A 12,265-nucleotide genomic window follows, 5' to 3' on the forward strand; every position below is an offset into this window, starting at 1 on the left:
TGCTTGTTTCCTGAGGATAATCACTGAGATCTGAGATTTCTCTTTTCCTTGGGAGAACAGAGTTGGGGCTTAAGTGCTGATCTGATATACTCCTGGCCTAAAAAACACTCTTTCTTGGCCACTTCACAGCAAAGGCACAATGGAGCTTCGCACACACAGCTGGAAAGGTGATGGCTTCAACTACCAATTAAAGGGAAAGCAACAAATGTTACGGCACAATAGGCCAGTTAATGCAGGAGAACCATTGAGAGCCTTCCAGGATTTTATGAGAACCAGACTCTTCTCCAATCCTGAAACTCTAGGAGGGGGTAAAGAAACCAATATGGTAACTTTTATAGGTGGGGTAGATATTGTTATCCCTATTTTAGAGATGGAGAAATTAATATTCAGAGAGGTTAAGTAACTTATTCAAGATCACACAGAGATAGGTCCAGACTATTCCAAAATGTATGCATTCCCACCAGACCTTGCAGTCTTCAAGATCAGGAGATTTAGTTACCAAATAATAATCATTGAGTGCCTACTGTGTGCCCTGGATACAGAGGAGTGCACAAAACAGACAGTTTTCCTGCCCTCGTGGAGCGTACACATCTGGCAGACACAGAGGTAGGTCAGAGCTGTTCATGGCTCCAGAGGCCTCATCTATTTTAATCCATTCTGCGGGTTTGAGCTCTCCAGCTCTCATATGGGGGTGAGTCATTCATATGGGCACCCCCCCCAAACCGAAATTGAAATGGGCTTAGGGCAGGTAAAAGACGTTAGTTAGTAGAGAAAAGGATTCTTTTTCTGACATGGGGCGGGGGGGCTCCTCAAAAGGGGGAGGAAATCTGAGTCTTAAAAACCATTATCAAACTCGCCCTCCCACCCACTTCTCTGGGTTAGGAGTTGGACTGGATTGAGAAGCAGTGAGGTGTGAGGCGAACCCTCCCGCAGCTGCCACTCAGTTCCCAAAGGGTACCAGCGTGGGTACAGGACAAACAGGAGCTAAGTCCCCAAATCACCCGGTCAGCCTCACTAGAAGGCCAGCGCGGGGCCCCGCCCCCTCCCCAGTCCGCACGGGCAATGCACGGGCAGCTTCAGTTTTCCAGAAATCGCCGCCACCCCTCCCCCGTCCTCGGTCTCCCAGCTCAGCTGCCGTCACAGGGCGGGGAGCTGCAGGATCGCAGAGCAAACAAGCCCGGGAGCACCGGCCTGGCCCCTCGGGCCAAGGGGCGCTGACCCCAGATCCGGGAGAGGAGTGGGAGCCTCGGCTAGTCCAGGACCCCGCCCCCGCCCGGGGCCTGCCAGCGCCCGCGCCCGACGGTGGGCGCGGACCCTTCACGGGGTTCCTTGGGCAGGGACGCGAGCCCCCGGGGGTCCACGCCCCGACTTTACCTCCTTTTTCACGTTCCACAGCAGTTTCTCTTTGAGTGCGTCCTCCGCGCTGCCCATGGTGCTGCGGCTGGCGGAGAGGCCGCGTCGAGCGCTCCCCCAAACCCGCCTCGCGCCCTCGCCGCCTCCGCGCCCCTCGGCTCAGCGCCCCACGCGCAAAGCGGAGCCCCCGTCCGCTGCGCTCCCCGCCCGCCGCCGCCGCCGCAGCCACTGCCCGGTGCTCGGCTCCGCAGCCATCTTCTGAGCCCCGCACAGACGTCAGGCAGCTGGCCCGGCCCCTTCCCACAGCCGGGGCGGGAGGGGGGGGGGTGCGCTCGGAGACCGGGGGCGGCCGGCCTGGGAGCGCGCCACGCCGGCCGCTGTCATGGCAACGCGCCGGCTCCAGTCCCCGGGCGGGAACCCGCATTGTGAGCACCTGCAGCCAGGCCCGCACAACGGCCACGGAGGCGAGGCGCGCCTGAACCCTGCGGCTGAAGAGAAAGTTGCTCGCGCGGTAACTGGCCTCAATCCAGCTAGACGCACCCCCTGATGTCTACCGGCTCGTTTTCCCGACGGGAAAGTCCGGGGGCCCCCTGCGCCTCGAGTCTGGCCACGGGAAAGGAAGCGGTAGTCCCCTGGCTGAAAGGCCAGAACTCCACTCTTGCTCTAACCCCCCTGCCCTCCGCTTGTGGGTGGGTAGGAGTGGTAGTGCAGGAAACAGGAGCTTAAAGACGCCGACCAGGCGTCGTAGGGGTCGTCGCGCTCAGCCCGGCCCTTCTTGCAGCTATGTGGGAGGTGGGGGCGCGGGTTGGGGTAACCGGGACCCGCGGGAACTGTACAGAGCCCGTGAAAGTTAAAGAAGCGCGTTCCACGCTATTTGCCTTCAGCAGCACAAGGGAAATGAGGGTCACAAAACGTTGCTCAAAGTGATACAGCGCACAGGCTGCTGCAAAGTGAGGAGCGGCGTGAGAAAAACTGGGTGAGAGGAGGGGCTCTGCCCTCTTCCGCAGGGATGGAGAAGTCTCCATTCAAATCTTCCTAAGTGATGCAACTTGATAGAGCAAAACAGCCCTCTGGAAGTAAAAGCGCGAACTTGGTGTCTACATTCGGCGTTTTAAAGCCCCCAAAGGCCGACAGCCGTGTGGGAAAAGTTTACCAAGTGGTTTTGTGAAGACGCGGGAGCGGCGGGAAGGACCCTCGCGAGAGGACGAGGAGAACCCCGCCCCGCCACGGGGAGGACACGCCCCTAAGGGAGGGAGCGGAAGCACTCGTTCCGGGCCGGAAGTAGTGCTGACTTGGTACATGTGAGCGGCAGCATGGCCGCCCACCGCTCAGGTCCGCTCAAGCAACAGAATAAAGCTCATAAAGGCGGACGGCATCGGGGTCGGGGATCTGCGCAGCGGGACGGCAAGGGTGAGAATGTAGGGTTGGAGGGAGAAGGGCTTAGTCGATTTAACTGCTTTTCTCCATGCCCAGTCTCAACTCCTACCTCCGGCCTGGACCCAGCGTAATGCTCTAAGGTGGGCGAAAAGAGGTCCCCTTTCTTGACCTTATTCTGGTCCCCTTTATGATCTCCCTCCAGGCCGTCTAGCACTGAAAAGCCTAAGCAAGAAGGTGAGGAAGGAGCTCAGCAGAGTAGACCAGAGGCATCGCGCCAGCCAGCTTCGGAAGCAAAAGAAAGAGGCGGTGAGAGGAGTAGGGATTGGGGATGGTGTGGCTTCACAATTTTTCTAGGCGGATAATGCCTCCAACTAGAAATGTGACCCTGGGAAGGCCGGAGATGGTGAATAACCCTGGAGCACATGTTAGTTGTGCTAGTTTAGGTTCATGCTAAAGCATCCTTTGCTTTGGTCTGAGCTCCTGCCCACCCCCCATGATAGACACGTGGCTTTTTACAAGAGAAATGATGATGGGGGTAGGGCATCCCTACGTTGGAAGGGCAATAATGAAAGGAAGTGCTGAAACACTGAGATGTTCTCTGGTCCTTTCTATTTTCAGGTTCTGGCAGAGAAGAGACAGCTGGGCAGTAAAGATGGCCCTCCTCATCAGGTACTGGTGGTGCCTCTGCACGACAGGATTTCCCTGCCAGAGGCCTTTCGGCTGCTTCAGGATAGGGACACTGGAACAGTATGCTTGAATGAACGGGGAAGCACCCACAGCTTTATGCTGTTATGCCCCGGTTTGAAACATCGGTGGTTTTTCACATCTGCAAGGCCAGGTTAGAGTATACAATATTTTCTATCACTATGTATGAGTAGTGATAATATTTCTTTTAGTATTAAGTGCTGATGCCAACCACTTCTTCCTACTGACTTCGTCTTCTATCCCCAGGAGATCTGCACACTGTGCTAGATTTGGCTAAAGTGGCTGATAGCATCCTGTTCCTCCTTGATCCACTAGAAGGCTGGGACAGCACCGGGGATTACTGCCTTTCCTGCCTCTTTGCTCAGGGCCTTCCCACCTATAGTAAGTGACTTGGAAATATTGGAGGCCATGAAGGAAGTGAATTACCACTTGGTGTGCACCTATAGCTTGCATTATTGTGCCTTAAATTATTTTTTTAATTACAGTTTACATTCAATATTTTGTACAAGGTGCCTTTTTATTTCTGGACTGCCCTTTGCCCAGAGGAAGAAGAGTATAAAGTTTGGTTTTACTCTGTAATTTCTTTAAGGTAGCTGAGTGTTGGGTTTCCCAGTGATCTCTATGCTCACAACTGTTAGCTTTTTTTGTGAACTTGCTTGGGGAATTTTCATGCAGTGAAGCAAGAAGTCATGAAGCCCTTTTCTCTTTTGCTCCTAGCACTAGCTATCCAGGGGATTTCTGGCCTCCCTCCGAAGAAACAAATAGATGCCAGAAAGAAGCTAAGTAAAGTAGTGGAGAAACGCTTTCCTGATGACAAGCTCCTTTTGTTAGACACGCAACAGGAGGCAGGGATGCTGCTCAGGCAGTTGGCTAACCAGAAGCAGCGGCATCTTGCCTTTCGAGATCGGCGAGCCTATCTCTTTGCTCATGATGCTGACTTTGTGCCTAATGAAGAGAATAACTTGGTGGGGACCTTGAAAATTTCAGGCTATGTTCGTGGACAGACTATGAATGTAAATAGTTTGCTGCATATCATTGGACATGGTGACTTCCAGATGAAACAGATAGATGCTCCTATGGATCCTTTCCCTTTAAACCCTAGAGTGATCAAATCCCAAAAGGACTCAGGCATGGCAATGGAGGTAAGGTTGATGTTTTAAAGAGTGTGTATTGTTGCTTCATGTATAAGCTGGTGTAAGATGGAAACTAACTTCAGAGAAGGTAGTCTGCATGCCCAAAAACCCTAGTCTCTGGGGGCGACTGCTAGTTCAAAGTAAGGCACTAGTCAATTACAAATATGTTGGTATGTTACATACTGATCCAGCACTCCAGGTGCCTTACACAGCAGCTGGCTCTGGGTTTATAGGAGACATAAGATGTAGTCTCTTATCTCAGACAATTAGGTCAGGGGGAAAAAATGGCAAACACCTGGGAAATAAAGATTGGGGAAGTGTGGTTGAGGTACAGAGCTGCTGTGGGGGTTGAGAAAGTTGACAAGTAAGCTTCACAGAGATATCAGACATCAGCTAGGTGTTGAGTAGGGTGAATGTGATTTACAAGTTTTAGAGAGATGAAAGAATATCCTAGAATATAGAGACAATATGAACCTAGCATAATGATGGCTCAGAGGGTTTCTTTGAACTCTGAAGAAACCAGCTTAATGGGAATAAAGTATGTAACAACAAGATAGGCCAGATTCTGAAAAGCCTATCTTGTCAAGCAGAGGTATAGACTTAAAATGCTAGGAAACAGAACCATTTGAAAACACTTGACACATTTTGGCTTTCTGTTTCAATTTATTTCATTCATCTTCTACATGAGGACTATGTTATTTTTTCATCTTTCTGGTTACTGTGTTAGATTTAGTAGACTTTTCGTTAATATTTGACTGACCATTACCTGTTTTTTGTTTTTAGATTTGTGCTACAGATGCTGTAACTGATATGGAGGAAGACCTTAAGGTCCTTATGAAGGCAGACCCTGATAGACAAGAATCTTTGCAAACAGAGGTTATACCTGATCCAATGGAGGGGGAGCAAACCTGGCCCACTGAGGAGGAACTGAGTGAGGCAAATGGTTGGTAATGGCAAGCTTGTTTGTAATTCATCTGGCCTGGAATTGTGGATTTTGTCTAGCTGCTCACAGTCAAGACCTATAAGGTAGAGTGGGATGAGGATTTATTTAGAGGTTTGTCTCTTCTCGTTCCCCAAATGCTTTCTGTTTGCTTAAGCAAACATTGGACACAGCTTTGCCTCATTTCTCAAAATCACTTACTATTTTCTAATGAAAACAACTTTGGAGTCATTGCAAGGTTTATTTAAGTGTTGCTAGTTTTGAGGCAGTTGAATTAAATTTGGAAGTAGTAGTCTGTTTTGCTTATTGTGTCTGCTAGAGATTTTGGTGTTGGCAGTAATATCTGGTGTCTTTTCCTAGGTGAGAATACCCAAAGTAATAGGGAAAAGGAGGTATAAAATTTACTTAACTCATTTGGGCTTTTACAGACTTTTTGAAGGAAAGTTCCAAGGTGGTAAAGAAGGTTCCTAAAGGAACATCCAGCTACCAAGCTGAATGGATTTTGGATGAGGATGGCGAAAGTGGTGGGGAAGAAGATGAATATGATGATGTAGAACATGAGGATTTTATGGCAGAGGAATCTCAGGTAAGAAAATAGTCCCTTAGGCCACTTCTGTGTACAGCCCCAACTGCAAAGCAAAGTGCAATCCTGACCTTAGATATGTGTTGTCAGTTTTGTTTTGTTTTTTATCTATAGGCTATTGTGTTCTTTTTTAATTTTGGTTGATTTTTTTTTTTTTTAGAAAGAGAGAGAGAAACATAAATTTGTTGTTCCAATTATTGTTATTTTTTAACTCTCACCTGAGGACTTTTTTTTTTTTTAATTGATTTCAGAGAAGGAGAGGAAGAGAGAGGTAGAAACATCAATGATGAGAGAATCACTGATCAGCTGCCTCCTGCATGTCCCCTGCTGGGGATTGAGCCCGAAACCTGGACATGTGGAATTGAACCCGGGACCCTTCAGTCCGCAGGCTGATGCTCCATCCACTGAGCCAAACCAGCCAGGGCCTGAGGACATTTTTTCCATTGATTTGTCAGATACAGTAGGAGGGAGAGGGGCAGAGAGAGAGAGAGAGAGAGACATCGAGACATCATTGGTTGCGTCCCGATCGGGGACTGGGATGGAACCTTTAAAGCCAGTATGTGCCCTTGACTAGGAATCAAACCTGCGACCCTTCAGTCTGCATGCTACACTCTAACCCCTGAGAAAAGTGGCCAGGGCTGCTGTTCCACTTATTTATGCATTCATTGGTTGATTCTTGTATGTGCCCTAACTGGGATCAAACCCACAACCTTGGTGTATGCATCAGGACAATGCTCTAACCAAGTGAGCTACCCATACAGGGCCTGTGGTCAGTTTTTTAAGAATGACTGTAGTTGTCGGGAATGAGACTTGTTTTATAGCTTGAGTCCCTCAGAATTGATATGGTTTGGACTAGGTGTCTAATAACAGTATTCTTAGCTTAATGGCTTTTAGGGTAGAGATAAGTGTGGGTTTCTTCTGAAACTGTAATCCTTTATTCCACAGGATGAGAGCAGTGAAGAGGAAGAAGAGGAGGAATGTGAAACTATGACTATTGGAGAATCTGTGCGTGATGATCTATATGATGAGAAAGTGGATGAAGAGGCTGAGGAAATAATGCTAGAAAAATATAAACAAGAAAGACTGGAAGAGATGTTTCCAGATGAAGTAGATACCCCTCGTGATGTGGCTGCTAGAATTCGGTTAGTCAACAACTCCAAAATCAATTAATACATTTTTTATTTTAAATTTATGTGGCTCAGAGTTGTCAGTGTGACACAAAAGAAGAAAAACATTGTTCTGCTCCTGAAGGGCTAACATTCTATGTGGGAAGATAAGATATCCATACAGGAAATTAATATATTACCAAGTTCTAGACTAATAATGTTAACAGTATTTTAATAAGATTAATTAGCAATGCTTCCTATGTGAACTAATACTCGATGCATAGAATGTTTGGAGATTTGGGGGAGTTTAGGTAGAACCACAAGAATAAAAGCATGGGGATTAGTCTGAAAACTTAGGGAGTTTGTTGGATATTAGAGAAGTTAGGCTTTTATCAAGGACCATGTTCCTCAGATTAAGGAGCCACTCCCTGATAAGCACCAGGGAGCCACTATAAATACTTTGTCCTTTGTCAGTAAGAAACTTGGGTTTGGTTCTGAAATATTTGTTAACTGCTTTGGAGTGTGGTCTTGATTTGGGCTATTAGGTTGTCTTGAAGAAATAGTGATAAGAGTTCTTTAAGTTAGAGCCTTAGCGATATTATTGACTTAAGTGAAAGGGTAGCACCATATAAATTAGACTATTAATTTATTTAAAATCTCCTATATTCTAGATTTCAGAAATACAGAGGCCTCAAGAGCTTCCGGACATCTCCATGGGATCCTAAGGAAAACCTTCCTCAAGATTATGCTCGGATCTTTCAGTTTCAGAACTTTACCAATACCAGGAAACGCATCTTTAAAGAAATCAAGGAAAAAGATGTTGAAGGAGCTGAGGTATCTGCCTTCCTTTATTCACCCCTACAATTTGCTTTTGTTTGCCAAGGGGCCCCCTCCTTTACTCCTCTTGGCAAGAGTACCTTATTTAGTTTTGTGCTGCCCATAGCTGAATTAGAGGAGCCACTGAGGCACTGACAAGAGTGATATTGGGAGAAGGGAGGTGTCCGATATGTTAACTGGAAAAGTGTAATCTGGATAGTTGTGGCATCTGTGAAAGGCAATTTTGAAGGGCAGGGGTTGGCCTTATGAAACTTTTTAACATATTTGGAGAAACGTTTCATCATTATTGAGGCCTTAAGGCTAATTGTGTGGCTGTTTTCTGCTTTATCTGGCAGGTTGGCTGGTACGTCACACTTCATGTCTCTGAAGTACCTGTCTCTGTGGTTGAGTACTTCAAGCGTGGAGCACCGTTGGCTGCGTTTTCTTTACTGCCTCATGAACAGAAAGTTAGTGTCTTATGGGAAATGGGAGTTATGAAACTTTCTGACCAGTTTTATCTGACAGTCTAACATTTTATTTATGGCTGACATTTTGCTCATTGGGATGCGAAAAATATGCCTTTAGGATTAGCCCGAGGTGATAGAGAAGTCAATGATGGTTTAACCCAACATGTCTGAACCTGTCTGAAGCATCGTAATGATGCAACCTGTGTGGTTCTGAGACTTCTCTGAGATAAGTATATTTGTTAGATCAGATTTTAACTAAGGGTTGGCAGCCTTAAAAATAAAGAGGGTTTATGCCAAGGTGTAGATTTTTTTCTCTTGGAGGCAGCAGTCATGAGGTTGGAATGTATGTGAGAGCTCTGGCCTTTGGTCAGTGTGAGTAAGTGTTGAGGAAGAAAGGGGGCTTGCATGAGTGTGATTTTGAGGTGTGTGGTGAGTGAGTGGCTTAAAGTCACTGAGCACGTGGCAGATGTTGAGCTCGTGCATGTTAGACACTGGAATGTCAACTAGTATAGATGGGTACTTGAAAGCTCTGAAAACCAGCCTACGTTTGGTTTAAATGCCAGTTGGTGTGAAGGTAAAAGGTGAATCTGTGTCACATCTGTACCACACCATAAATTAGCAGTCAGTTCTTAGAGTGAATCTGAACCTGTTAGTTTGGTTTGCCTTCTTTCAGGTTAAGCTGTTCTAGATATGAAGTTCTGTTGTTCTTACTTGGTCACTAGATGTCAGTACTGAATATGGTGGTAAGCCGGCATCCTGGCAACACTGAACCTGTGAAAGCTAAAGAGGAGCTGATCTTCCACTGTGGGTTCAGGCGGTTTCGAGCCTCGCCTTTATTTTCTCAGCACACTGCAGGTAAGCAGTGGGGAACCTCTGGGTTCTTGTCTATCCTGTTGTCTCTTGGGAGACTGTAACTTTAGGTGAGGTGGTACAGAGCACACAGTTTCAAATTCTAGGTCTCTGGGTTAGAGGCATTTTCAGTACTCTGGTTTAGAAGCCAATGATGTGTTTATTCAAAACGTCTGAACCTGTCTGAAGCATCCCAGTGATGCTACCTCTGTGTAGTGCTGAGGTTTCTCTGCCATGAGTATTTGTTCCAGGGTAGATTTTGAGTCAGAGTAGGCGGCTTTATAAAAATGGTGTATCGAAGTGTGGAACCCGTGGCATCTGATATGCCATTGGCAGTATTGGTGAAAGCTAGTGGGTCATCCCCAGATGGATTAAGCAAGAGATGTGTGGCTTCTGAGATGTTGAGACTAGATGAAAGTTTGGAGAGTGGTGACACTTGTGTGTCAAAAATTATTGTGCTACAAATTAGGAGTGGGAAGTTTTGTACTAACTTGGGGGCTTTTGAATGTGACTTACACATACTCAGCTCGGCAATGGCCAGAGGAAGATGATGAAGGCAGTATTAATGGGAGCTCTGGATAATTTCTGTTCTCATCACCAATGCTGTCTAAATGAGGGATTAACTTTTCTTTCCTTTAAAATATTTTACTTCCCTATACTTCAGTATTTAAAAAGGAGGAGGGTTTCATTGAAGGTAAAAACAGAAGTTCCAGATAGTCCCCAAGATCAGAGGTCAGTAAAACACGGCCCTTGGGCCAAGTCCTACTGTTTATAAAGTTTTGTTGGAATACAGTTTTGCTTTTTTAAAAAATATATTGTCTTGGCTATTTTTGTACTACAGTGACAGTTGAGTAATTAGAACAGAGACTGTATGGTCATGAAGCCTCAAATATTTACTATCTGGCCCTTTATAGAAAATGTTTGCCAATTCTCACTCAAGACTAAGAGCTGTTGATTTAGTGGACATATATATTCTCTATAAAGTACTGATTCCCGAATGAGGTAGTTAGGGGTGATATGTATTAGAATCTCTGGAGAACTTTTTCAAACCCCATATGTAGTCCAGGCTCAAATTCTGCCTCTGAAAAATCACTGTGATGGGGTCGGGTTGTATCTTTGAGGTGTATTGGGGCAGGAAAATATTTTGAGAACTAGTGGGGTAAAGAAACACAAGTTGCCTTGGGTGTAAGAGTTGCAGTGATACAGATTTTCACAGGCCTCTCTGGATTACCTGTTTCCTCAAAATGCTTTTTGTTTTTATTTTTTAACCTTTATTATGGCAGCGGATAAACATAAGTTTCAGAGATTCTTGACTGCTGACATGGCCCTGGTGGTGACAGTATATGCCCCAATCACTTTTCCTCCTGCATCTGTGCTGCTTTTCAAACAGAACAGCAATGGTAAGTTGAGTTCACAGAGGTAAACAGGTCTCTAATAGACTCAACATGGTTTTCTGTATTTAGATTTGGGAGCCAAATGGTATAGAGAAGGGGATGGTAGTTTTCAGAATATCCCAGTCTCAGCCTTACAGTGGGTCTAAGGCAGGGGTGACAAATGGGGTTTGATCCTTTCTTCTTTTTTAAAAAAATACATTTTTAGTGATTTTTTTTTTTTTTTTTTGAGAGAGAGAGAGAGAGGAAGGGTGAGTGATAGACACGTTGATGAGAGAGAAACATCATTGATCGGCTGCCTCTTGCACGCTCCATACTGAGGCTGAGGATCAAGCCTGCAACCCCAGCATGTGCCCTGAATGGCAATCAAACCAGTGACCTCTTGGTTCATGGGTTGATGTTCAACCACTGAGCCACACCAACCGGGCAATGTAGTGTGATCTTGCTTGCAAACTGGAGCTAATTGGTAGAAGCTGCTCAAAGTGCTATATTTAGGATAGGTTCTGGGGACAGGCTCAGCAGGAATATCACTTAGTGATCTTTGCCATGGATCTAGGAAGACAGCATAGTACATCCCTATTTTAAGGTTTCTCTAAGAATATCTTGCATAGGTCTTTAAATGGACTGGAGCAATAAATGCTTTGACCTAAAGACTCTTGCTGTTCTGCTTTTGCCCCTTAGGAATGCACAGCCTCATTGCTACAGGCCATCTCTTGTCAGTGGATCCAGACAGGATGGTCATCAAGAGAGTTGTTCTGAGTGGTCATCCTTTCAAAATTTTTACTAAGATGGCAGTAGTACGTTACATGTTTTTCAGCAGAGGTAAGTGTGAAGGGTGGAATCTGATTGCCTTTATGGGGTGAAGGTTGGGTGTACATTTTGCAGGTAAATATATCTTAGTCTTCTGTGTGTTTCATTCTAAGAGGATGTGCTGTGGTTTAAACCGGTGGAACTGAGAACAAAGTGGGGCCGCAGGGGACATATCAAGGAGCCTTTAGGTAAGAGAATGTGGTGTTTGGAACCTTAGCTAGATATCTCCAGTGCTACTAAGTGGCTATTAGGGTAGAAACCAGTGCTAAATTTTTATTTTAATTTCACCACTTTGCTGTGTTTTCTTTCTAGGTACTCATGGCCATATGAAGTGCAGTTTTGATGGGAAGCTAAAATCTCAGGACACAGTACTGATGAATCTCTATAAACGAGTTTTCCCCAAATGGACTTATGATCCCTATGTACCAGAACCAGTACCTTGGGTGAAAAGTGAGATTTCAACAGTGCCAGAAATGGACATGAAGTAATGGATACGATGGGATTCTGTCTCCTTGCTACTAGTTAGCACCCTAGGAATGGGAACCTGCAGGTTGTGATTGGGCAAAGTTTATGTTATCTGTTTTAGCCTACAAGCCTGCTGTTTCTTTTTGCAAAAGATTTTTCTTGGCCTTGACAAGGTGTCTCAGTTAAGTATGGATGTTTTTTCTATTGCTACTTTATCCAAAAAAAAAAAACCCCTTAAATCTTATTAATATATCTATCCTCCATTAGGAT

The 12,265-nt window shown here is 45.8% G+C and overlaps 2 protein-coding genes and 2 non-coding genes across 6 annotated transcripts in view; 3 read left to right on the plus strand and 1 right to left on the minus strand.

Annotated features, from left to right (window-relative positions):
- SGSM2 (small G protein signaling modulator 2) overlaps window positions 1-1,818 on the minus strand; it is a 43,116-nt gene extending 41,298 nt beyond the window's left edge. Inside the window, exon 1 of one of the 3 annotated variants that reach the window (XM_028155069.2) lies at window positions 1,375-1,818. In XM_028155069.2, coding sequence (XP_028010870.2) covers window positions 1,375-1,431 — 57 coding nt within the window. In that variant the 5' untranslated portion in view covers window positions 1,432-1,818. The remainder of the gene's footprint in view (window positions 1-1,374) is intronic. The other 2 variants (XM_008147897.3, XM_008147898.2) reach the window with 2 other exon arrangements.
- Window positions 1,819-2,460: 642 nt separating this feature from the next.
- TSR1 (TSR1 ribosome maturation factor) lies at window positions 2,461-12,228 on the plus strand. The gene is made up of 15 exons (XM_008147895.3): window positions 2,461-2,763; window positions 2,933-3,036; window positions 3,349-3,568; window positions 3,682-3,816; window positions 4,153-4,577; window positions 5,352-5,511; window positions 5,937-6,094; window positions 7,037-7,233; window positions 7,869-8,031; window positions 8,370-8,480; window positions 9,203-9,335; window positions 10,613-10,729; window positions 11,402-11,542; window positions 11,644-11,718; window positions 11,843-12,228. The coding sequence occupies exons 1-15, from the start codon at window positions 2,667-2,669 to the stop codon at window positions 12,016-12,018; spliced, it is 2,412 nt and encodes an 803-aa protein (XP_008146117.2). The 5' UTR covers window positions 2,461-2,666; the 3' UTR covers window positions 12,019-12,228.
- On the plus strand, window positions 8,615-8,707 carry LOC114233890 (small nucleolar RNA SNORD91 family). Its single transcript, XR_003620078.2, has one exon. It is a non-coding gene; the product is annotated as a small nucleolar RNA SNORD91 family (small nucleolar RNA).
- On the plus strand, window positions 9,470-9,564 carry LOC114233889 (small nucleolar RNA SNORD91 family). The gene has a single exon (XR_003620077.2). It is a non-coding gene; the product is annotated as a small nucleolar RNA SNORD91 family (small nucleolar RNA).
- Window positions 12,229-12,265: the final 37 nt, after the last annotated feature.

The sequence above is a fragment of the Eptesicus fuscus genome, chromosome 20 (assembly GCF_027574615.1).
Source record: "Eptesicus fuscus isolate TK198812 chromosome 20, DD_ASM_mEF_20220401, whole genome shotgun sequence".
Classification (NCBI taxonomy): Eukaryota; Metazoa; Chordata; class Mammalia; order Chiroptera; family Vespertilionidae; genus Eptesicus; species Eptesicus fuscus.

Coding starts and splice junctions, on each gene's coding strand:
- TSR1 (XM_008147895.3), top strand. CDS start 2,667: ATGGCCGCCCACCGCTCAGGTCCGCTCAAGCAACAGAATAAAGCTCAT. Junction 2,764..2,932: donor TGCGCAGCGGGACGGCAAGG/GTGAGAATGTAG, acceptor ATCTCCCTCCAG/GCCGTCTAGCACTGAAAAGC. Junction 11,543..11,643: donor TTACATGTTTTTCAGCAGAG/GTAAGTGTGAAG, acceptor TTTCATTCTAAG/AGGATGTGCTGTGGTTTAAA.